General features: G+C 44.6%; 2 protein-coding genes across 3 annotated transcripts in view; one reads left to right on the top strand and one right to left on the bottom strand.

Moving 5' to 3' along the window:
- On the bottom strand, positions 1-10,838 carry AHSA1 (activator of HSP90 ATPase activity 1). Its single transcript, XM_083619247.1, has 9 exons — positions 10,617-10,838; positions 6,042-6,232; positions 5,716-5,798; positions 5,329-5,446; positions 3,592-3,680; positions 2,571-2,705; positions 1,967-2,068; positions 840-891; positions 1-427 (listed from the first exon to the last, which is right to left on the bottom strand). The coding sequence occupies exons 1-9, from the start codon at positions 10,694-10,696 to the stop codon at positions 255-257; spliced, it is 1,023 nt and encodes a 340-aa protein (XP_083475373.1). The 5' UTR covers positions 10,697-10,838; the 3' UTR covers positions 1-254.
- Positions 10,839-11,806: 968 nt separating this feature from the next.
- Positions 11,807-24,710, top strand: part of VIPAS39 (VPS33B interacting protein, apical-basolateral polarity regulator, spe-39 homolog) — an 18,514-nt gene continuing 5,610 nt past the window's right edge. Inside the window, exons 1-14 of one of the 2 annotated variants that reach the window (XM_083616528.1) lie at positions 11,807-12,395; positions 14,073-14,165; positions 15,227-15,323; positions 16,015-16,158; positions 16,685-16,723; positions 17,259-17,323; positions 18,375-18,431; positions 19,586-19,678; positions 20,728-20,761; positions 21,643-21,745; positions 22,115-22,142; positions 22,530-22,603; positions 23,280-23,355; positions 24,380-24,514. In XM_083616528.1, the coding sequence (XP_083472654.1) occupies positions 14,073-14,165; positions 15,227-15,323; positions 16,015-16,158; positions 16,685-16,723; positions 17,259-17,323; positions 18,375-18,431; positions 19,586-19,678; positions 20,728-20,761; positions 21,643-21,745; positions 22,115-22,142; positions 22,530-22,603; positions 23,280-23,355; positions 24,380-24,514 (1,038 nt within the window). In that variant the 5' untranslated portion in view covers positions 11,807-12,395. Of the gene's footprint in view, positions 12,496-14,072; positions 14,166-15,226; positions 15,324-16,014; positions 16,159-16,684; positions 16,724-17,258; positions 17,324-18,374; positions 18,432-19,585; positions 19,679-20,727; positions 20,762-21,642; positions 21,746-22,114; positions 22,143-22,529; positions 22,604-23,279; positions 23,356-24,379; positions 24,515-24,710 lie in introns of both variants that reach the window. The other variant, XM_083616527.1, reaches the window with a different exon arrangement.

Raw genomic sequence — 24,710 nt, 5'->3', positions numbered from 1 at the left:
TCTTCTTTAAGTTATGTTTATTTAGCAATACGGGTGTATATACATTTATGAGAATCCACCTTTTGAATCCCCTGCAGCAGGAGACATGCATGAGCAGTGACAAGTTGGAATCTGTGCTGCTCAGTGGCCTTCAAGGCCATCCGGCCATCCTGCTTATCACAACAGTGAAACAAAGGATAAGAAAGGGACAGACAAGAAGCAAATCAGTTCACACGGCAGAATCTTTGGGTAGAGACTCTCCGCAGTAGCCAGTGTTAAAACAATCGGGCTCCATAACCAAACGTCTGTTTTATGCCCTCAAAATAGTATCGTTGCCAGCCCTCCCTTGTTCTCTCTTCTTCGTTGGCTGGGATGCCCCTTCCTTCCAGGCGGATTTCTGTTTCACCAGCTTTGTCGATGAACGTCAAAGTGATGGTTGCAAAGTGTCCTAAAAGAGCCAAAGAAAAACCCCAACGTTCAGCAGTGAGACACAACTTGGAGAAACACAGCCAGACAAACTATCTGCTTCTTTCCTGATATGGTCAAGAGAAGAAATCTGCTCTTCTTCCCAAGATCGTAATAGCTGGGAAACACTCAACTCTTAACCAATCTACCCATTAAATATGTCATATCCTGTATGATAGGGCAGATTCCCAGTAATAAGTACAGCCAATGCACCAGTTGCCGTACAAGCCAAGCAAAAACATAGCACAACCAAGGCTAGTAACTAACTGAGAAATGCTTGTGCTTTCAAGCATCTTACAATTTAATAATGGGTACCACTGCTAGTACAACATAGTCAGAGTATAGCTGAAACATATGTAGTTTTCTACTTTGTTATCTGAAGTAGAATAACTTACCCTCTGGCCATGTTTTAAATCTCCACTTCATTGCAATCTGCTTCTCAGGAACCTGGAAAGGAAAGGAAGCCTAGTTATCTAGCAGGTATATTTTCATTTGAATACCAAGAGAGTGATAGAGATTATACTGAAAAAAGCTGTGGGGGCGTCAATATTATTTGGGAGTAACTCAGGGTCTAAATATATGTAATGTTTAATGAGTAACGAGTAATATGCAACTACATCTCTTTTTTCTATAATTAACAAGTGCAACAGAGCAACTGTTATCAGAACTGCACTGTGCAAAGAAAGGAGGTTCTATCTGTCTGTCTGTCTAATTCCTCCTCCTCCTTTCCCAGTCCAGGACTCAAGGCAGCTTATGCAGATAAAACAGAAATAGCTAAAAACACAATAAAGACAATCATTTAAATGTAATGAAATATAAATAAAATAGTGTTTAAAAGATCCATTAAGAACACCAACAACAGCAATAAAAACGTCACAAAACCAGCCCTTTCCTCAAAATACCAACTCCTATTGTAGAGAGATTTATTGAGATCAAAATGATCTAAGTTTAGCTACAGTTCACCAAGCTTGCCTTCATAACATTTCTTCTCTGAACCAGACGTGGTTCAGAAATAACCATAGTTTAGATGAAGGTTGCTGTGCGTACACTGTCTCCTCCCCTCCCCTCCTGCTCTGTAGTGAATAACCTCCAGGATTTCTTAAACTGATTACCTGTTACATCTAAACCAGGAAAGCATCATTTTCATTCTGACAGTGCAAAGGGGAAGGAGGAAGGAGCAGAAAGGTGCAATGCTTGTGCCTGCCTAATCAAACTGAGTTTGTTATGTCTGAACTCGGCCAATATTATCCATTTGTTTTTTGAAAAAGATGTGTATTTGCAGCTAAACCATCAGCAACACAAAAGAGTCTATCCAATTTTAGACTTGGTGAGGTAGTACAGGCATTATTATTATTATTACTATTATTACTATTATTATCTGTACAACACCCTTCATCCAAAGATCACAGGGCAGTTCACAACATAAGTGTTCAGAGCATTACAAAAGAAACAGATCATGGGCTAAAAAGAAGGCACGTCCCAGCTACTGAGCAACAGAAAATGTATTGTCAACAGGACTTACTAGTTCAGTGAACTCTCCAGTGACACTGCCATCTAGCAGCTGGAATTTTCCTCCTTTGTCAGCCTCCAAAAAGGCAGGTGAGTGAGTAAAAGCCTGGACCATCTGCAGGAAAAAAAAATTATGATCAGTGAGTCAAGTAGCAAGGGGACCCGTTGCATTAAAATGACCATGACTTCCACCCAATCTACTGAAACAACAGAAATAGATGCTTGATTCCAGTACCATCTCCCACTGGGGACGGGGGCACTTTCAAGGATGAAAGTAGCACCTCTTGGCTGCCACTTCATTTCCAAATAAGCAGAAGCAAATGCTCATCTCTGTGGGAGCTTCTTCGGAAGTAGGTCTCCTGCTGAAAGAACATATAACCCTTCCAGACTGAGAAGAAACAAGGTGACCCATAATCCTTGAAGTATTTCCTAGAGGCCTAGAGGCCGCTTCTGCTGCAGAGTACCAACCACAACACCCTCTGTGTGCGAGCTAATAGGAGAAACGGGGAGGACGTTAGTCTAAGCAACCAGTAGAGATATTTATAACCAAATCTAATCTAAGAAGTGTACAAGGACTTCTCGACAGAAAAGGACCTGTAGACAGACCTGCAACTTACCTCTTGTGTAATAAACACTCTATACAGTTCATCTGGAGATGTTAAGAAAACGTCCTTCAAGTTTATCTTGCAAGTAGGAATCTTGACTCCTATCGATTTGGATTTAAGTGCATTGCCAGCAACTGGTTCAGTGGTCTAAAAATAGAATAAGTTACAACTAAAAACATATATTAACTGATAATTGTTAGTTGATTTACAAACTTTTTTTAAAAAAGAACAGCACTCAAAATACAATCTAAAAATTGTGAAAACAATAGAAACTATATGCAATACAAATCAGTACAAGCACAACCTAAAAGCCAGATGCAATCAATATAAAACCAGCATAAAAAGCAAGCAAGCGGGGGGGGGGGAATTGTATACATGTAAACAGCACTGAGGAATGCAGTGTAACACTATGGCGCTCCCAAGACCCTCAAGCCTTGCACTAGCAGAAATCCTTGGGCAGGCTCCCACTAGCAGAGCTAGTAGTTGAATCCCGCTCCAGCTGTGAGTTAAAAGACATGGGAAAATAAAAAAATCTTCACCTGGTAGCTAAAGGTCCACAACGTAGATGCCAGGCAAGCCTCTGCTGGGAAAGCATTCCATAAATGTGGTGCCACCAAGGAAAATACTCTCTCCCTAGGCCACTTGCCTCACTTTGCTAGGGGCGGGGGGAGATTTGGAGCAAAATAATTAATCCAGAACCCTGCTAATAAGATGGCTCATTCCCTGCAGCTGCTGCAAGAGCAAGGTACCAACCTGCAGCCACTTTTCTTCCTCACTGGACTCCAGTAGTCCCCAATCTTCAAGATATTGAAATCTGTTTTTGTTATACTCCCTCAAGAATTTTGGTCCAATTGTATGCCACAGAATATTCACATTCCTATCAAAACTGCTTAGTGCCCAGAGCTACCTCATACGCCACACCACTAAGTCTGCTGCCACTAGGAGTGTAAAGTAGCCCTGTGCCTTATTCTTCATTCCATCAGAGCAAGGAAATGTTAACCTATAAAATACACCTGGAATCTTGGGCTCTTACCTTCCGTTCCTCTGCTTTGCGTACAGGCTGAGGTGGGAGCTCTGATTGTTCACCATTCACTGTGGGTAAGATCATGCCTTGGGTAAACTCTGAAAGGTATTAAAATCTCATTATTCCATGCAAAGCATCTAGAAAGAAATGCAAACCACATTTCATAACAAACATAGCTGTAAGAAAGCATCATTAAAGGAAGGCAGGATGTCACGGAAAATGGGATAAGAAAGCTACCACACACTTTGATAAATTTATAACACTGGAACTTTTCAGTTCAGACCTCCAGGAGGATGTACTGAAAGCTATACAAATGCTTTTGAGAGCAAGAAAGAGGGTAAAACAATAATTACCGTATTTTTCGCCCTATAGGACGCACCGCCCCATAGGGCGCACCTAGTTTTTTGGGGGGGAAATAAAGGCAAAAAATTTTATTTCCCCCCCAGGCATGGGGGAAGCCCGAGCTTCCCCCGACCCCAGAACAGGCAACTCTCCGCAAGCCGTGGGAGCCCAGCGCCAGGCTTCCGCGCCTTGCGGAGAGCTGCGTGAAGCCTGGAGAGCGAGAGGGGTCGGTGCGCACCAACCCCTCTCACTCTCCAGGCTTCAGCGAAAGCCTGCATTCGCCCCATAGGACGCACACACATTTCCCCTTCATTTTTGGAGGGGGGAAAGTGCGTCCTATAGGGCGAAAAATACGGTACATGATACTATATTAGAGACATGCAGCCTAAAGTTCGACTGGTAAACTCAGGGCAGGTATATATAATTTTCAGACCACGACTCCAAGTTCTCTAGTGCAGGCATGCACTAATGCACAAGGCTTTCCCCCCCACAATGATGTGGTGGCAGTTTCCTTGGTGCTACTTGAGACAAATAATCCATAATAATTTCTATCAGCACTCAGATGGAAAAGGATAATTCTTCACACCCTTGAACGGAGTCTTGCCTCACCAGATTTACTTTGGTAGACAAGCAGAGGATGGAGAAGGTCCTTGAGGTATCACAAGTCCTAAGCCATTTAGTGATAACCAGTATTTTGAACTGCACTCAAAAACACCGACAACCAGTGTAGCTGCTACAGTATGGGACTGACATTCTCCCCAAACCTGCTACATGTTAGAATTTTAGCAGTGGCATTTTGTACTAGCTGAAGCTTCCAAAGAATCTTCACAGGAAGCCCCACACGGTTTGCTACAGTAATCCAGGCAATATGTAACTTAAGCCCTACACACTCACTCTCCACCGCTCATGCCAAGGAAAGAGGAGACCAGCCCATTGGTCTCTGGCTGCTTCTGCCATCATTTCTGCAGCCCACCCACCACCCTCACCATGTTGGGGGCTGCACGTCTTCGGTGGGGAGCCTGTTCTATTCAAATAAGCTCTCCACAAGATTAAAAAGCCTGAAAGATCAGGATATGAATCATGCAGGGAGCCTACTCAAATAGAATGGGCTCCTTGCTGCAGACATTCAGCCACCATCATGGTGTTAGGGGGAGTGGTGGGTGCTGCGGAAGGAAACGGTGCCAGGGGATGCAGGAGAGGACAAGGCCAGACTTATTCCCTCTATCCCCTTCAGATGAGGGTTAATTGCAGGACAAGGGGAGAACAGGTGAACAGGGGTTAAGATCTATGACAAAGATGTACAAGTTTATTCTAAGCAAACTATTTCTAACAGATTTCGAAACTCCTTCGTCCTCCACAAGAACAGCTTTGACTTGACTATTTCTTTTACCCCTCTGTACTTACCTGTTTTGAGAGTACTAATGTAAGTTTCCAAAGCACTGCTGATCTGATTTACACCTTCATGCTTCATCAAAGCTAGCAGGTTGGTGTCTGGCTCATCTTTGGCAAGACTAACGCTGATCTGAGAAGAAAAGGAGGGGCGGCGGGAATTCATACGGTTCCAACATGACAAATCTCTTTTCACTGCACATACTCCTCCACCCTGTACTGCATCCATGAAATTATTTTTACTTAAAGACGGTAGCTGTTTGCAGATTTGAATGGTAGAAATCAGATATGAACTTATGGGGCTTAAAAAGAATAAAAAGCTGAAGAGAGGGACTACTCGGATATCTGATCCCTCTTCAACAAAGCAGAAATCAGGAAAATAATCTGTAACTGTGTTCTTACCTCAATTTCATCAACTTCATTTTCATCCGACAGATTGGGAATCTCCACATATCCCTTATACTTCACACCTGTATTTGAAGTGCCTGTGAAAAGCAATATACTGAATGAATTGCTCAATTTCACTTCCTAACAGCAACTTCTGACATGTTCTGGCATTCTAGAAAACTCTCTAAATTCCCTTTCTCTCTTCCCTTGGAGAATGGGGTTATTATCTGCTTCCTAACTATTTGAAAAGACTGTAGAAATTCTGCTTTTTGACAATTCAACCTCCAGAACTCTACAGCAAGATCGCATTACGTAGCTAAAAACAAAGCAGGAAAACTCACCTGTCCAAGCCAGCTTGATATTCCACTCATAGAAGAAAATCAGCTTTCCTTTGCGGTTATTGATTGAGGCTTCTCCATCCAATTTACTCACTTCTGTCACTTCACAAGTTCCCTCTGCATTCTCTGCTCTAATAGCCAGAAGCAAACTTTTCAGTTTCTCTGAAGACCAGTTAGATGCATCTCTTTCAGTCCTAAGAAAAGAACAAAATTCTCAAAATATAAAAAGGCAGTAATGAACAGCTGGTGCCTTTCAATGCTCCAGTGTTGCAAAGTTAGTTTTCAATGCATTGCATACACCCCCTTTGTCCCATTCCCTGGAAACACATGGTATTTGGCTATACATCTTGAAAAGTTACACTTCCAAAACTGACTTCTTTAAGGACACATGGAAGAGGGTAACCAAGGGTTTTGACTAACCACTCTGTATACCTCTACACCAGCGGTGGTGAACTGTATTTGGCCAGTGGGTCAGATTGTTATCTTTCCCACCTCTAGTGGGCTAAGATTGACAAGTGGGCAGAACCACAAACTTGTCGATCACCTGACATCAGATTACCTTTTCTACTTGCAAGGGTCTTTGCATATCACTTCACAAGACAGCACTTTGAAAGGGGCTTCTCATGACCCGCCAATTGCTGAGGCTTGCTAAAACCCTCTCAAAGCACTGCACAATATAGTGCTTTGAAAGGAGCTTCTGAAGTGCTGTCTATCTGAAGCACTCCACACTGAGCTTTTCAGTTGCCAACAAACTCCCTTTTGGCTAAGCCAGGTTTCTACCTGCTCCACACCTGATGTCATATGATGTTGGGTGTAGGGCAGTTGGGCATAGCTTGGACAAAATAACTTTTTTACTTAATTCCCACCACTCAGCAATTAACCAATTATGTCCTATATACATCTATAAAGGAGGGCTCCAACCATGACTAAGAACCCATACCACCTATTTAACCTTGGCTGATCAATTTCCTCAGCCCCATTCTGAATCTGTTACTTTACTTCAGCAGGATTATGAACCAGGAACAGCTAGACAACATAAGAGTTAGATCCATTGGGAGGAATTCAACGTCACACTCTTCTGGTTGTTTCATTAGTGCAAGCATTCCTGCTTGCCAGACAGAGCAATCCCCCCTCTCCTTCCCCCATGCACTGTTCTGGGGGTTCTCCTGACCCTCCAGAATGGACTGGGTGTGTGTGCAGGGGGGGCAAGGCCTCACTGCACTAGCAAGAGCTCTGCTGGTGCACAGGGCTAGCTGAATCCAGGCCACTTTAATTAATGTGCATGAATAACTAAGTGCACTAATTTCAAAGTATAACTTAGTTATCCAGTCCTATGCTTCTAATACAATAGGATGGCTCAAGCTTGAGTTATACGAGTCATCACATGTTGAGCTTACACAGCCCCAAAACTTCCTTCTTAACTCTTAACTTCCTAGCTCTAGTGCAAGCAAAGCATATTGTTGAAGCTCTCACTACTGTCTAGTAAATTTCAGGCGTGGCCAAACTTGGCTCTCCAGCTGTTTGGGAACTACAATTCCCATCATCCCTGACCACTGGTCCTGTTAGCTAGGGATGATGCAAATTGTAGTTCCAAAACAGCTGGAGGGCCAAGTTTGGCCATGCCTGCATCTAGTTAGACGCAGATACAATTCCAAGGTCAAATCACAGACTGTCTGCTGTTGTGGAACCTACCTTTTTATTTCATTTAAAAACCATATTTTTTGTAAAACAATCTGGCAACATGAGAATGGCATCATACACACACTTAATGAGTAGTCCATTCCCAGCAGGTTCCTATATTTCAATGAAAGAACAGGATGTACAGTTCTAGCCAACCCACAGGATTATCTTGAACCACTAGGTGGATGGACGGAGTGAACTCACAAACAGCTGAGATCATAGCTGTTAAATCTACCCAGTAGAGAAGTAACTTGTAAAATGACAGAGACAGATTATACAAACAGATTTCCCCTTTCCTGCTCCTTAAAATACAATAACTAAATTCCAATACATCAGGCTTCTGCTTTGAAAACCAATCTAGATAAAATGTTTCTGTAGAATCTGCATGTAAAAACAAAGAGTGCTTCATAAGTTGAAGATGGCTATATGTTTCACAGCTGCTTGAGTGCTGCTGCATTAGCATTACATACCCTTGGAAACTACAGCTTGCTCACCACTGCAGAATGAGCTGCTGGCTCACTTCATACTGCCTATGTCACTGTTTTTTCTTTTTGGCTCCGCACCCCCCAGGGTTGGGGCAGGAGGACAGAAGAAACTGCTGCTAACTGGAGAGCTCTCCATGGTTCTAGAGAAGTACACACACCTTCCTCAGATATGAATTAACCATGATGCTCAAAGAGACAGGGCATATCTCCCCTGTGGTTTAATTTAACTGGCAAGTTCCCAGAGCAGGGAACCTACAGTCCTTCCTCCTTTAAAGTCTCCTGCAACTGAAAAAATAGCAGCTGCTCACTCATCACAAATTAAGAGCATGGTGATCATGTTTCTAGTTGCCTAAAGATGCAGAAGAGCCTGGATTTAATAAGGAGCAAAACTGATTGGACTGAAAATCTCAGGAACAGGATAGACTTGGTAGATATAGTCACAAAAGGGTAGGACTAGACTTCTTTATACTAATCCTGAAAGCCGTGGGTTGCTAATAGGGATGGAAGAAGATACCGTTTTCTGTTCCACCCTGTATTTATTGCATGCAGCATTTTCTCCATTCTGCTGCAGTTCATCTTCTGCCAAAACTTACATTATTTGTCTCATTGTGCACTGTGGTAAAATTATGTAACTTGCATATTATCATTACACTGTTGTTACTTTATCCCACCCCATTCATTTCTACGCAAAGGAAACACAATGCAAATGTGGGGGGATGGTGGCATAATTGATTACATACAATTTGCAGGTGGAAAGCAACAGCAAACACTGGTCATATTTGCCAGATTGATATCCATTACAGACATGAGGCAAATAAGCAAACACTAGCAAGTTCGACTTGGGTTTCATCAGAGGTCTCCAGCATCCCTAAGCTGCTGTTCACAAGAGTCCATACCATAATAAATCAAGGTGTAAAGTGCCATTGGCACTTGGTCTTTGCACTGCTGGCAAAATGCCATATTTACACAAGCCACACTGTGCACAGCAGCTGCTTGAAAATATTGTGCATAGTTCACTCCTTGCCCAGGTCAGTAAGTGTGGTGGCAATCGCATGAAAAGATTTTCAATAAGAAACAAAAAATAGAACACTATACATAATAGCAGATGTACATGACCAAGTGACAATATGAAGGCATCCTGCATCTGCAGGTTTTTCTGGTTCATTTCTATTGGAATAGAAAAATGACTTTCTTACAGCAGCACACAAAAATTATTCTAGTTCATATAATAATAATAATAATTTATTATTTATACCCCGCCCATCTGGCTGGGTTTCCCCAGCACTCTGTCTCCAATAGTGACTACTGAAAAGCTTACATACATGATGTGATAGCAACAGCCACCCTCTTTGCTATTAGTATCCTGCACTCAGGAATACTGCTTCTGTGTTGAAGCTCCATTTATATTAAAATTGTTGTCAAATCATCCATTAATTTGTATGTGGCAGAATTGCTAGTTTGCTTAGGACAACTTGCGTCACCATTTTTCAAATTAAGACTGATTCCTATCTTGTCATCATTAATTCCACATTAAGGAAGCAATGAATGAAATCCTCCCCCATTTTCAAAATGCTCCTGGAACAGTTTCCCTGGATACCACCACTTCCTGTCTACCCACTTTCTCCACAACTACCACACCGCAAATCAGTGTGAAAAGCAATCAAACACAGCAACCTAGCTAAACAAAAAGCATGGCTTTGCATGTCAGAAACACAGTAAGCACAAACACACAAACACACCATTAAAATTGACAAGGTGCTTCCTATTCTGGAGAGTGCTTGTGCAGCACCAGATTATGATACAGGTGGAGGGGCTGCCTCCCTGTTGCAAACTTTTATTCAGCAGGCACTCGCTGGCTTTGCCAGATGCTGCACCTGGCCCCTAGAAAAGACTGCCAACGTTTTTGTTTCTTTTAACCAGCCCCTAGCTCCCATGCACTTCAGCGCAGCTTGATCTGAAAGAAGTAGCTAGCGATCGTATTTCTTTTTCCGTGCCAAAAAGCACCCAAACTCTCACTAGCTGCCCTTCTACAGATCCAGCTGTTATTTTTTTAAAAAGGAGGTTAAACCAGGCCAGGGAGGTTTCTCTATCTCCCCCCGCGCTTGTAATCTTTTACCACACTTATTTGAGAGTAAGGTCCACCGAACCCGAAGGAAAGTGACTCCGGCGCGAACACGCATAAGCGGAGGAGAATCTCGGGCGAAGGGGTCAGAGGGAAGAGACAGGGAGAGAGAAGCAGACACGCGTCCCCGCAACCGCGGGGGTGTGGGTGGCTGTGGGTGTGGCGGTGGCAGCACGGCCGCCCTTATTCCCCCAAAGCCCTCAGGGGAAGAGCTGCATCCCCCCCAAACACGAGCCACTTCTCCTCCGCCCCCCCCCAGCCCCCGCTGCCTTCCCTGCCCCCCTCGCTCACCAGTGCCAGTTGTTGACGTTGGTGGCATCCGCGCGCTGCTCCACAATCCAGCGCGGATCTCCCTCTCCCCACTTGGCCATCAGCGCCTCGCTGAAGGACTCGCCGCTTCTGCCTCTGCCCGGCTGGCTGGCTGGCGAGCGCCCGTCGCCCTCGCTCTCTCGCCGCGCGTCTGGAAGCTACTAGAAGCGCCGCCGGCAGCCGCGCCGCCTCCCAGCTTCCGGCAGCCGCCGGAGAGCTTCCTTCCGTTGCTGCCGCCGCCGCTCCTTACTCCCCCAGTACCATAGAGGGGGAGATCTATAAGCGTAACACACAGACACGCGCAGCCTGGGCAGGGGAGGAAACTGACATGAACACCGAGGGAAGCGGGAGGCACGTTATAGGGGCAGAGTGCATGGACGTAAAAGCAGAGTCTATATGTTGTTGCCTGCATCGCTTCTGGGTGCCGCCGCCCTCCTCCTCCTCCTGGAGCAAAAGTGACAGCTCCCTGTGGGCAATCCAGGATTTGAAGCGAAGCCGTGATTTGGCCAGCGGCCGAGCGTCCACCAGAAACAAAAGGGAGCGGCCTCTCGACAGGCTCTTTCCAACTCAGGCCTCTTTTCGCGTGGGAATTAAGTGTTTAAAGACTTGAAGCCGCATCTACGCCGTCTAAGTGAGGGTTGGGGCTGGGGGAGAGGGCGGGGTCTAGAATTTCCTAATCTCTGCTGGGAAGCACAGCTGTCAACGTTTCCCTTTTTTTAAGGGAAATTCCTTTATTCCGAATAGGGTTCCTCTCAAGAAAAGGGAAAAGTTGACAGCTATGCTGGGAAGTGTCGCTCTATTTTTGGAGGAAATCCAGCTTCCTTTAACTGAAAGGGAGGAAGTTCACCGCGGAAGTGAAGGACTGCGGTGGTGTGTAACTCTTAATTTTAATCTCTGCAACTCAGCCTGTGAGGCACGTAAAACGCTCCCGGAAAGGCCTCGAGAGACACAGGTTCGGACTGGCCTCCCACTGCCATGTCGACGTCCCTTGGCGTGTTTCACCTTGGAGAGGCCAAGAGTTAGGGAAACGCCACCTGCCTGCATTCATCCCTAATGCTTGGGTTCTTTGGACTACAACTCCCGTCATCCTTGGCTGGGGCTGATGGGAGTTGCAGTCCAAAACCACTGAGGGGGTGGGGCAAAGGTTTCCCGCCACGGCGCTGCGGCGTTCGGTCCAAAGCTCATCAATGCCCGGGCTGTGTGCTTAGGCTTGACATTTGCGCGCCACTCTAACCTTTCCTTACCTCTGTGGCTCCTCCCTGCTTCTGGTTCCTCGCCTTGCCCCTTGTCTGGGCCGGAGCCCTTTCACTCCTAAAGCCTAACGAAGCAGCACAGCCCCTTTCAAAAGAAGCGGCGCGTAAACGGAGGAGTTTTGCCTCCGCCCATGACCCGTAGTGACAGAAGCGGAGCGGGGGAGGAAGGAGAGCGAGAAAGGCTCGGCGCTGAGGGAAACCCGGCTTCCTGCCTGGGAAGCGCAGCACGAGCCTCTCCGGATGTAAAGCGCCGGCCTGAGAAACGCCGCCGCGCCGCGCTCTGTAGTCGAAACCGATGGCTGGGGAAGCAGCTGGAAAACTACCTCTCCCGTGATGCTTTTCGAAAGCAACCGCCTTTCTCTTTCCCTGCCTGAGGAGCCGAGGAACACGGCCCACAGAAGGGCGCGGGGCCCAGCGCCGAGCATGGACGGGGGACCTGCGTGGTGCTGATCGGATCCCTGCCCGGCTGGTCGTGGCTCCCCGTCCTGGCGGCCCTGCTCCTCCGAGGGTAGGCGGCTGTCTTCTCCCTCCGTCGCGGGAACGGGGTCTCCGGCGCTTCCTCTGGCGTGGGGCTTTCTGAGCGAGGAGGCGCAAGACCGTGTCCTGAGGCAAGTCATCGGGTGGAGATGCACCGGGCTCCTGCTTTCTGCCTCGCCCCTTCCTGGCGCTTGGGCTTGGCCAGAAGAGGACCCAGCCGGTTATCTCATGCCCACCCCACCCCCCGCCAGCAACATTGGCTGCTGCTGTTTAGACGAGGTCACGAAGATGGACATCGGGATCTTCCGCCCCTGGGGACTCTGCAGCCTGAGGCAGTCGCGTCACCTTGCTTCATGGGTGGCCCGGCCCGGCCCGGCCCTGGTCACCCGTGTTGCCTGCTGCTGCCTTACATTCTAGCATAGGCGCCTCTCTCTAACCCTTCTCTCTCTCTCTCTCTCTCTCTCTCTCTCTCTCTCTCTCTCTCTCATGAGATTGTAGTCTAATATAGGCAGAGAAGCAAGTGATGGAGGAGGCGCAATGAAAAGAAAGGTTGGGTGGAATGGACTTGCATGTTTCTTAAAGTCATGTTGCAGTGGAAACTTATGGGGAGGATGGGGCTGCTGCCCCCCCCAGCTGTGGAGGCCCAATCCCCAGTGCCAATGGGGCAGTGCCCCAGCAGCATCAGTCCAGCCTTAGACAGCTGCCAGCCTATTTGCCTTCTTATATTCAGTCCAGGGAGTGGCGCTTCCTGTCAGCTTCCTCCTCCTCATAGAACTGAGCAAGGAAGAGCAGGATGGAGACGAAACTAGAATGGGATGGCTCTATCTCACACTGATCTTGGCGTGACCTGCTGTTGGCCTCCTTGTCTTCTGCCTTGCCAGCTGCAATGGGCACCATTCACCATTCTCTCTCCCACTAAGTGGTGGGAAGTTAAGGCCAAATATCACAAATGCAGATTTGCTTGCAGATTTGTTCTGGCAGCAGGTGTAGGAGTGCCTCCTGTGTCATTTTGAGTGGTGTGTTTTTAAACATGCCATATTGGTCAGATCGATCAGTTGCTTAGTGAAAGACAATAAGCTTCAGAGTGAGCCAGTAAAAATAGATCAGCTATACCTTGAAACTGTACTGATTTCTAGCCATCCATGAATTTAGAGCTATTGTATGCAAATATTTGATTCAGGATTATTAAACTGAGGCATCAAGAAAACAAGTGTAGTGTCTCGGAGGTTACTCTTGATGTCAGTTTTGGCCACACTTCTATGGCTGGTAAATCCGCTTTGCTTTACTTAAAATTAACAGCACAAACTGAGGAGCACTTTTCAAGACACTTCCTAGGCAAAGTGCCACTGAGAACTTAACCAGACTTTAAAAAAATAAGCCTATAATTGAGCTGGTACCACCATTTCACAGTCTTTGGTTTTCCTTATCTGTTTGCTACATCCTAAGTTTATTTTGCATATTCCCTGATGATCAATGCATTTTTGAAAAAACAAAACACAAGACCTACGGTGTGGGTCTCTTTCTGAGGAGCTTGAACAAATGTAGTTGTATTGTAGGACTTGGCTGTAGACGATGGATTATGTGATGTGCTCTGGGTGGAAACTGGAAGCTTATAGATATGGGTCATGGATAGTGAGGTGGTCAGGGATTATTTCTTAATTAACCAAAGGTAATATATATGCAGTAAAGAAAAAAGTCTTATTTTCAGATGAACAGAATAAAGGTTGATGAGGAAGAATACTGGCACAGTTCCAAGTGTAAAGCATTTACGTTTGATGATGAAGATGATGAGCTCTTTCAGGTACAGTTCCTAGTCAGAACAAACTGAGAATGCACTATGCAGTGTCTCCTTGCCTGAAATGTTAAGGGAAGCAGAAATCTGCATATAGTGTAGTCTTCTTAAAATTATTGATGGATATCTTTCCATTGAAGGAATTGAGAAAGTAAAATTGAGGAAATGCTATACAGTGGTACCTCTGGTTACGTTACCTTTGGGTAACGTAATTTTGAGTTATGGACGCAGCAAACCCAGAAGTATATACTTCCGGGTTTCGCCGCATGCACAGAAGCGGAGCCTCCGCATATGGACTTTTCAGGGTAAGTATGGACCCTGGGACGAATTAAGTTCGGATCTGGAGAGTGCACTGTATTTATATGAGCAGGAAGCATCATGTATGATTGAATGTGTGCACTTCACAAGATATGTGGCACAGAACTGGGATTCCTGGTCACCTCATTCTTCATTCATTAGCAGAACACATTTCTAGCCCTTGTGGTTGTGAAGATGTGCTTGAAAGTGAGCTTGCATCTGCAGGTTCAGAAATTTGGTATCATGCAAAAGCATCTTTCCCTACATCATAGCCTCCAATAGTCCTTACTCCAGATATATTTAGTCCTTTCTTGCCACATCATTTTTTTCAAAAATCTATTTTCCCGCTACTAAATTATTCCCTGCCAAACCATTTTAATGTCTTATAAAAGTTGAAAAATGGGTACCCAATAAAACAATGTAATAGTGCTGCAGGGCAAATACGCACTATTTTGAATGAGGTGTGAACTTGGCTTGTAACGTTCTTTCACAATTTGCATCTGGTACATAAGGATTTGTCTGACTTTTGTGGGTGGCATGTATCTATATCACTTTTATCTATATTTTGAAATGAATATTTTAGATTTTTAAAACTATTTAGAGATCTTTTGTTGAGTAAGTGGTATATAAATTTTGATGGATAAATTAATTCAGCTTGTGCACAAACATAGAATACATCTGTTCTTGGGATACCGGTTCTTTAGCATGAAAGTGTACAGTCTATCTGGGTGGAATAGGGCTTGCCTTCATTTTCACTTTGGTTTTGTTCATAGCTGAAGGAGTCAAAACGAACAGTGAACAGCCTCCGAGATATTGTAGATGATGACGATGATCTTGAGAAGTTTAGCTGGAGTGGGGAGCCTGTGGGCAGTAAGTGGAGCAGAATGTTTTTGCATCTATCATCCATTCTTTGAATCTGAATTTGATTATTGCTGCCCTCTGTCAAGAAAAATCTCATTAGAGCTACACCTACTAGGAAATATGGCCTACTGAGGTTTAGTATGCTTAACGTTGAACAGGAAAAATGTCTAATAGTTTCATACATTACCACAATTGTTTATTTTGCCTATTGCGTGCTTGAATTCCCCCTACCCCTGTTTCTGACAAACAAATGCAGGGAGTAAAATGACTGCTTCTTTCAAAAACAAGTAGATTGATGGTACATTGGGGGTGGGAGGAATCCAAACCATGGTGTGTTTTGTGAAAACTCGGCTTGTTCCCTTCACTCATTCTTCACTACTTACCCCAAATCCTGAGTGCATCATTCCTATGAGCCTCCCTATCAAAGAATTTCCCATGAAGGTAGTCTGTGCTTTGAATATTTCTCATTTTCCTCTGTTTTCCATATGTTTTCCAAGAAAGAGAGTTTTTTAAATATCAAGGGTAGTTTAAGAGTTAAATGTCTCGTATGAGGTGATGATTTAGAAAAGCAAAACATGAGAGCTAGGCCCAAAATCATGTATTCCAGAATCAATAACCCTTCTCTGCTCTAGAATTTTAAAGGCCTCATCTTATGCTTGCTAGAGAATTTATTCAGGTTGTGCTCTTTCTCTCTCCATAGGCATTTCCTGGTCAATCAAGGAGACCGCCTCCAGCAGCAACAATACTGCTGAGGGAAGAGACTTGGGTGGGCAAAGAGGCTCTTCTTCATATGGAGCATTTCCCAAGCAAGCCTCTTCTTACTCACTGAGCAGCTTTTTCAAAGGTAGGACCTTTACTGGGACCTAGAATCACAGAATTGTAGAATTGGAAAGTACCCTGCAAGTTTTCTAGTCCAGCCCCCTGCAATGCAGGAATCCCAACTAAAGCATCCCTGACAGATGACCATCCAAGGAAGGAGAAGCTGCCGAGGGAGTCCATTGCACTGTTGAACATCTCTTACCATCAGAAAGTTCTTCCTGATATTTAGTTGGAATCTCCTTTCTTGTAACTTGAATTCATTGGTTCAGGTCCTATCCTATTTCTTCCATGTGACAGCCCTTGAGATATTTGAAGATGGCTACCATATCCCAGGCTAAACATACCCAACTCAACCATTCCTTATAAGACTTGGTTTCCAGACCCTTAATAATCTTGGTCGCCCTCCTCTGCATATGATCCAGCTTGTCAATATCCTTCTTAAATTGTGACTCCCAGAACTGGACACAGTATTCCTAGATGTGTAATGGGTTTTCAGTGTGAGGTGATGAATCTAGCTTTCTTAGCCTGTCTTACATGCTCTTTCTTTTCAGGAAGAAACAAACATGGGAGCTTTCAGTCACTTTCAGATGGTAAGAATCTAGATCTTTGTCCCCAGATTGCTTGAATGGTTGGCTTCTCCTTGCACAGCAGTGGAAATTGGCTCCACTTTCTCCATTTCCCTGGCTAAAATTCTGACCACCTCTCTCCTTGAGTACTGCAAGCTGCTTCTTTCTGGCTTTCCCTTCCCACCACAGTACTTCCATATCTATTCAGAGCCCTACTTCCCAAACAGACTATATGGGAAGGTAGCTAACAGAGAGTAGCATCAGAGATCATTATATAACTTTACCCTTGAAGCTGGCACTCCTTGCTCCTTTTTGGCTTTTAGAAAGAAGGTGATAAGTTGTGTTTGTTGCGGTTTAGTCATCCAGGATTTTCTTTCTAATGTTTTTACAACTTCTGGTTGTAACTGATGCTGTTTTATTGTGACTTCATAATTTTAATGGTGCTTCTGTTTCAAATGCAGTGTTTTTGAGCTACTTGGTGGACCAAAATGACATGGAAAGGAGGGCTCTAAATTGTGTGGGTTTTTTTATTAAAAAAATGCTGTCGTTCTCTCTTCAGCTCTTACAGACACAGGATTTAAAAGTTATGCTCCAGAACTGCGCAGACCAAAAGCAGACTACAAGGTAGGTATATTTTTGGGAGCCTAGATTCAGGACAACATTAAGGGGCGAAAGGGTTTGAAGCTGCAAACACTCCTCTTCTTCGCCCAAGGGCTGTCTTCTGGATGCTCACTCCACAGAGACTAGGGCTGTGATGCTGTGCATGCTTATTTGAGTGTAAGCCTCATTGAACATATTTGGATGATGTCAGGAGGTTTACAGCACAATCCTGTGCATGTTCCATTTTGTTCAAGTGGGACTTGCCCCCAGGTACTTGTTCACAGAATTGCTGTCTTAGAAGTTCTTTGCCTTTAATAAGCAAGGAAATTCTCTCTAGTGGGTGGAAAAGGAAAGTGGGGAACCATGCTCCTGTGTTGTCCCTTTTCTGGAAACTGCCATCATAACAGTGTATTAATTTTGTCCATTTAAATAATGGATAGCAAATCTCACTGAACATGTTGGCATCAGGGACGGCTAATGTGTAGTGGGCATCAACCTTTATTTTTTTACATTTATATTCTGCCTTTAATCCAGCCTGGAACCCAGGGTGGCTTACATGTGGTTTCCAGGCAGTCTCTGCACTGATCATACCCAAACCTACTTCACTTCTGCAGGGTGGTAGCCTCATGGGGCCTTCAGACCATACCCAGGGACCATGCAGCTCTTCAACTTTCTTTCACTGTCAGTGACCAGTGGCAAAATCTGGCATGATACACATTCAATTTTAAGCCAATCCAAATGCGTGGCAGACCATATGCACCCCCCGCAGGCTTGCAGTCCTTTACTTGCAGAACATCTTAAATACGTCATCCCTCCCGCAAAGCTGTCTTCACAGGCTGTGGCTGCTTTTATTGTGCTGTGTTCCAGACCTGTCTTGGGTGCTTTTGCGTGCAATACTAGTCGCAAATGACTCTCCTATGAGTCATTTGATGGGATGCAAGCAATGTTACTTCTCGCACCCCACTGTTGGGGTATCTTAATCATACCTATAAGACGAAGGAGTTTGTCCGAATCTGTGCTTCTCAAAATATTTTGAGTGTTAAAGGCATCATGGTTTTGTTTTGTTACATTTCAGGATTACAGCAGTGACTGGAGCCCAAAAGACACAGTAAGACGGCTGCAGAGAGGCAAGGTGAGACTCTTCTTCCCTGCTTCTGAAAGGGCCAGCCTTTGAATTTTTGGGTGGTGCCTCCCATGCATATCCATTTCTTCTGCTCATGCATGTCAACGCTGGAGATGCGGCTGTTGGTGGCTTTTCAGAGTTCTCTGTCTGAAAAGGAGGAGTTGAGGTCCTGCAAATGTCAGGAATGCCAGGGGATTATAGCAGAAGTAGCAGACTCTGCTCCACAATTGAAGCATGTCCAGAATGGCAAGGAATAATATGTTATTTCACTGACAGCTTTGGAGCAGGTATCCCGAGAAAGCATCCATAGATCTGGTGCAGGGCTCTTTATGCTTTCTGTTGGTAGATCAAAGGGGAAATAAGTTATTTTTGGTGAATATAGAGGTAATACACAAGCTGCTCCTGGCTGCTTGAGAACTGGCGATGAGCTGATATGCCACACAACATCTGTGTTTAGGAAACCTTTCTGTAACCTTTAGAAAGCGAATTCTCATCAGCTCATCAGTTTCTGCTTAGTTTATCAGCTCTGTAGATTTAGACCAGGGGTAGTCAATCTTTTTATACCTACTGCCCACTAATGCATCTTTCTTGATGGTTAAATTTCCTTACCGCCCACCAGTGCTCAATGGAAGGAGGATTCAGCTTGTGTTATAGAACCCCCTACCGCCCACCTAGAATCCTGAAACACCCACTAGTGGGCAGTAGGGACCAGGTTGACAAGCCCTGATTTAGACGGTGGGTTCCTAACAAAGATTTTGCGTAGTGATCTAAGGCCTGCAGTTGGGATAGAATGACCAAAATTATTTTTCTGAAAGAGGATTCCTGTTGTACAAATCCCCAATAAGGACTACATCCCAGTGTGTGACTGCTCACATTGCAAATTCATGGACGGAGAAGCACATGATAAGCTGTCTGTCTTGGTGGCTCAGAATAATTTTAATTGTGCCAAGACTGCCACTCTGGCAACAAAGGCTTCCATTGGTGTGTCTTGGCTCCTGAACCGCATGGAGAACAAATGACACATACAAATGATAACCAAGTGCAGCTCCACTTCTTAGGAGTTTTATAATGAGCCACCTGTGTAGCTCCCTGTGTGAAGCAGGCCTCCACTCAGATAATCCAGGTTCCTCTCTAATCCTTCCATTATTGTTATTCCGTTCTAGATCTGCTCACTGGAGAGGTTTCACTCCCTACAGGACAAGCTGCAGCTACTGGATGAAGCTGTTGCAGTGCATGATGGGAATGTCATTACAGCCGTAAGTGCTGTGATCTTACAATGTAGGGCAGAACAGAATGGGGGATACATGGCTACAGCCTAATATGATCCCATTAACTTCTGGTTCTGTGGCCATTTGCATCTGAATGTGGGGTGTTTTACAATAAGTTTTCATATATGGGTTCTAATTCACTAGAATTGAGTTTTAGATACTGGTTTCGTTGATTGGAAATATTAGGTTGCATTTTAGGAGACAAGGCATTTCCTCAACTTCCCTTGCCTCCAAGGATATGAGGTATAAATGAACCTTATGAAGCTCTTTGAATATTTTCCCTGAAATGTCCCAAGGTCCAGATGCCATGTAAATGTTTAGGTTTCTATCGCAGCAGAAAAACGCAAGTGTGCTTTTTCATATACAAGGTTCCACTATAAGTGACCTCCCAGTTAGGTTAATGAGATGGGAAAGATTATTTCCTGACACCTTTGAGAACTTCTGCCTGGCTAGTTGATTCTCCTGGGTTTTGTAGGCCACTGGCTTTACCATCCATATGAAATCAGTTTCTCTCCAGTTCTGGGCAAATACCACAAATCAAAACATATTTTTTGTGACTCTAACTATTTGAATTCCTGCATTGCAGGAGTAGGTGACCCCCTGGGTCCCTTCCAACTCTAGAATTTGATGATTATATGAACTGCACTGTGACTGTAATAAAATGTGAATTTTAGTAAATCTCACTTGATCTAACCATCGTCCACAAAAACCTACCTGAGATATTGTAGCATTTCCTAAAAGTGCCAAATCTCTGTTACGTGCCTAGAAACTATTTTTTATTTGTAAGTTTGTCAGTCTTTGTGAAGTTGTTTTCCTGACACCATTAGAATGAAGGGCATATTTCATTGACACCTATCTCGTGCTCCATTTCCCCAGAGGCAACTACCCTACTACTTGAATATAAAGCAGATTAGTATAAAGTACGGCCAGAACCAGAGAGACTTCCAGCTGTTGCATCTGCTTCCTAAGCAACCATTTCCAGTTATGCCTCAGGATTGTGGCAGAAAATAAGCACCTTGTTGTCCATTTTCTTTCAGATCCTAATATTTCTGAAGAGAACCTTGAAGAAAGGTATGTGTGCCTGAAAGGTGGCTAGACCCAGTGCCAGGGAGCCAGGGCAGATTGGCTGCCTTTCCAGACCATTAAGATTACTACTTTTTTTTTTTTTTTTGCCTCCTTATCACAGCATTTGTGTTCATCATAATTTTAGTGCCAACAACTAGAAGGGGATAGCTTTGCTTGGAGTGGGAGGGGAACAGCCTTGCTGCAGAGGTTGACTATAGCTGCACTTTGCTAAGCATGGAGAGATTGGGGGATGAGGAATGTTGTCACTCATCATCAGAGATCTGATGAGTACCATTTGTGCATCACATTCTAGACCAGGCTTCCTCAGCCTCGGCCCTCCAGATGTTTTTGGCCTACAACTCCCATGATCTCTAGATAGCAGGACCAGTGGTCAGGGATGATGGGAATTGTAGTCTCAAAACATCTGGAGGGCCGAGGATGAGGAAGCCTGTTCTAGACAGCATTATTACAGCTGACGTATTGGGAGGGAGTGACGGATGGAGAAGGAGCTGCACTTCCTCTGTGGCAATATTTTGCCTTTTGGATGGTGGGAAAATGCAATTTATTCACCATGGAAATGGTGCCTTGACACAGACATTTGGGATCCAAGTCAGCCATTGAGTTGACAAAAGCTTCCCCAGGTGACCGATTAGCACTGACATTTGGATTCAGTGCCCAAAATCAATAACTTGATTAATCCAAGATGGCCCCAGTTTAGGCTTTCACCTGTTCTGACAAACCATATGATGACAATTGTGTGCATCCCAGACCATTAGCCATCTTTATTATTGGAAATGAAATCTATTAAGATAAAAGAAAGGCTGTGCCATCTTCCTGCTAGTACCTGATGCGAATGAGAATGATTCACTTCTTGTCTGTTCATCCAGAAATCCTGTTCAGAGAGCTGGAGCTGCGGCAGGTGGCCTTGCGCCATTTAATACACTTTCTCAAGGAAACGGGGGACCAAAAACTTCTCCTGGACCTGCTGAGGTAAGATCCCACTGGAGCAATTCTTGGTTTGCAGGGCAGTTTTCCTGCCAAGTAATATGTATAAAAATGCATATGCTAGAGACAAATGTACATAAAAACTCTTATATCAGTGAAAATAAGATACAATGATGCATTATATTCAGTTGTTTTGCAAGAATGTGTATTTTTGGGCAAAAATAGAAAATTTGTATATTAGCAGAAATTCACAGTCAAATGCTGATGAATTTTCATGAGGACTTAAAAAAAATCACAAACTAATGTGGAAATCTGGGGAACTGAATTTTAAGAATGGAAGAATGAGAAACTGAAATGGAGAGATTTGCCCATCCTTAGTGCTTAGCAGGACTGATGCTTGTTTTTCCTCTGCAGGTTCCTGGACAGGACAGAGGAGGTTGCAGTGAGTATCCATCATGCCCTGGCTCACTTCTTATTTGTAGGAAACAAAGATGTCCTGAGACATCTACTCAGGACCGGCCCCAGCACACTGAAGCAGCTGCCTCAGGTGGCAGAATCCCATGGGGTGGCACCCCCACAAGCATTCCTGCTGCCGCCAGGGTTGCAGGATGGCTTCTGGTGGGATCTTGCCAGAAGCCACAGCCACATAACCCCAGGAAGCGAGGCTTTAGCTGCAGGGAGGCGGCAACACCTTCCCATTGCACCTCAGTTGGCAAAACGGGACAGGCCACCCCTGCATCCATTCAGTATATATTTACTCTGCACATCCCACTAGTTTAAGTCAACCCTTCTTGAGCCTGCCGTGTGTGTCTGTTCCTACCTTCTCCAGTTGACACAGTACCGTGAGCACCTGATGATCCAGGATGTGGAGAAACGAAAGGAGTTTCTGAAAGGTTGCGTTGGGTAAGTAGGTTAGGCAGGCATTAGTTTTTATAGAATGAAATCAGTTTGAGCCCTAGACGTGAGGTGATTGCCAGTAAGCAGAATGGCCTTACTGTTCCCGCAAACCAGGAAGGGAAAGAGCAATGAAGAAAAAGCTTTAAAATTCAGAAAAATTGTGAGGGGACATGACAGCAGTCCCTAACATTACGTTAGATGTGGAGAAATGAATAGAGAGGCATTTTTCTCCCTCTCTCCTAGTACTAGAACCCAGGATCATTCAGTGAAGCTGAACAGTGAAGCTGAACAGTTCAGGACAGACTGAAGTAGGGTTGGGGAACCTGTGGCTTCCGGTTGTTGTTGGACTCTTTAACTTCCATCTGCCCCAGTCAATAGGACCAGTGGTCAAGGATGATGAGAGCTGTTGTCCTGCAACATTGGGAGGGCCAGAGGTCCCCCAACCCTGTTAAAGATCTTAGGGCCAATCCCTGGCATTTTCCAGTAGGCCAGAAATTGAAAGCAGCTCATTTTTAGGGTGTGCAGGGAGCTCCAAAAATAACCACCAACGTAGTTCATAATATACACTTCAACATTGTCATGCACAACAACCCAGTTGGAACTCAGGATGGACAAAATCAGCAAACCTTCTATATATAAAAGGAGAAATCCAAAACTGAAGAGAAACTCTTCTCCAATTTAGGTTGCCATTTTCATTGGAAGATGCTGCTCATGTTCAAGACCATTATACGCTTCTGGAGAGGCAGATCATCATTGAGGTAAGGTCTCTTGCTCCGCCTTTGGGCACATGTGCCTGGGAATTCTCCCTCCTGACTCTGATCTGTTTGTTGTAACACCAAAGCTTCCTACTTGGATTGAAAGGGGGGAAATTACATGGGGCTTGGCTTAATCAAGCAAGTCACATCTGGGATGTAGGATGGCTTCCTTGCCGTAGCCAGTCCATCATGATAGATGATGAGAGACTGTTTAGCCTTCAGGTCATCCTGAAGCCCTGCACTGATTTATAAGTCTTGGCTGTAAAAGATTACTAGTCTTGCTTGAAAGAAACAACCTGAAACTCCTACTGTTATTAATAATAAGTAATATACCATGGGAACCCCATCTTTTTAATTATTTTTATTTTATTTCAGCTATTTTTATACCACTTAACCACCAAAGTTTCTAAGTGGTATACATAAAGATTACAAAAAGCAGGCAGTGGATAAAATCATACAGTGGCTCTGTCTCTGATAACCTTCCACTGGCAGGCATTTTTAGACAAGCTTTGGGCATATGGTGACTGGTATGGCTGTTGTCAGTTTGCTGAAATTAACTATGTTTATCAATTTTATTGTCGTGTTTTACCTGTCTTTACCGCTGCATTTTTGTGTTTTAATTTGTATCTTCTCGTTAGCTGCCTTGAGACCATTTGGTGGAAAGGCAGGATACAAATTTTAACAAATATACTACTTGCATTCCACCTTTCCTCCAAGGTGCTCAGGGTGACATGTAAGAAGTTTCCCTTTTCCCTCCTGCACAACCCTGTGAGGTAGCTTGAGCTGAAAGACAGTGGCTGGACTGAGATGACTAAGAGTGCAGCCCAGTGTCCACTTACCTGGGAGTGAGCCCCACTACCTGTAGTGGGCCTTATTTCTGAGTAAATGCTTCTAGGATTTCTGCCTCAGTATGCCTCATGATTTGAGCTGAGATTTAAAACTGGTTATCCTTGGCCCTATTATATTACCTTGTAATTATCCTTGTTTTTCACGCAGCATGTTTTTTCTGGTCTCCCCCCCCCCCCAGGCAAATGACAAGCATTTAGAGTCAGCTGGGCAGACGGAGATATTTCGGAAGTACCCTCGAAAGGCCTCCATCCTAAACATGCCACTGGTCACCACGCTTTTCTACTCCTGCTTCTATCACTACACGGAGACTGAGGTTAGGGTAACAAAAATGGCGGATCCTCTGTATTAGTTGCTGAAGCCTCATGCCATGCCGAAAAAAAGGGGGAGCAAGATTTGACTCACATGGCCTGGCCAACCAAAGTAGCCTGTTGCCTGCAAATTGGCAATATGCTGCTCAAGTATTGCAGGATTTCCGAGAGAGTGAATAGCTGGGCTGGGTATAGGGATAC

The sequence above is a fragment of the Podarcis filfolensis genome, assembly GCF_964270895.1.
Source record: "Podarcis filfolensis genome assembly, chromosome: 1".
Lineage (NCBI taxonomy): Eukaryota > Metazoa > Chordata > Lepidosauria > Squamata > Lacertidae > Podarcis > Podarcis filfolensis.
This window is presented reverse-complemented; position numbering and strand designations above follow the sequence as displayed.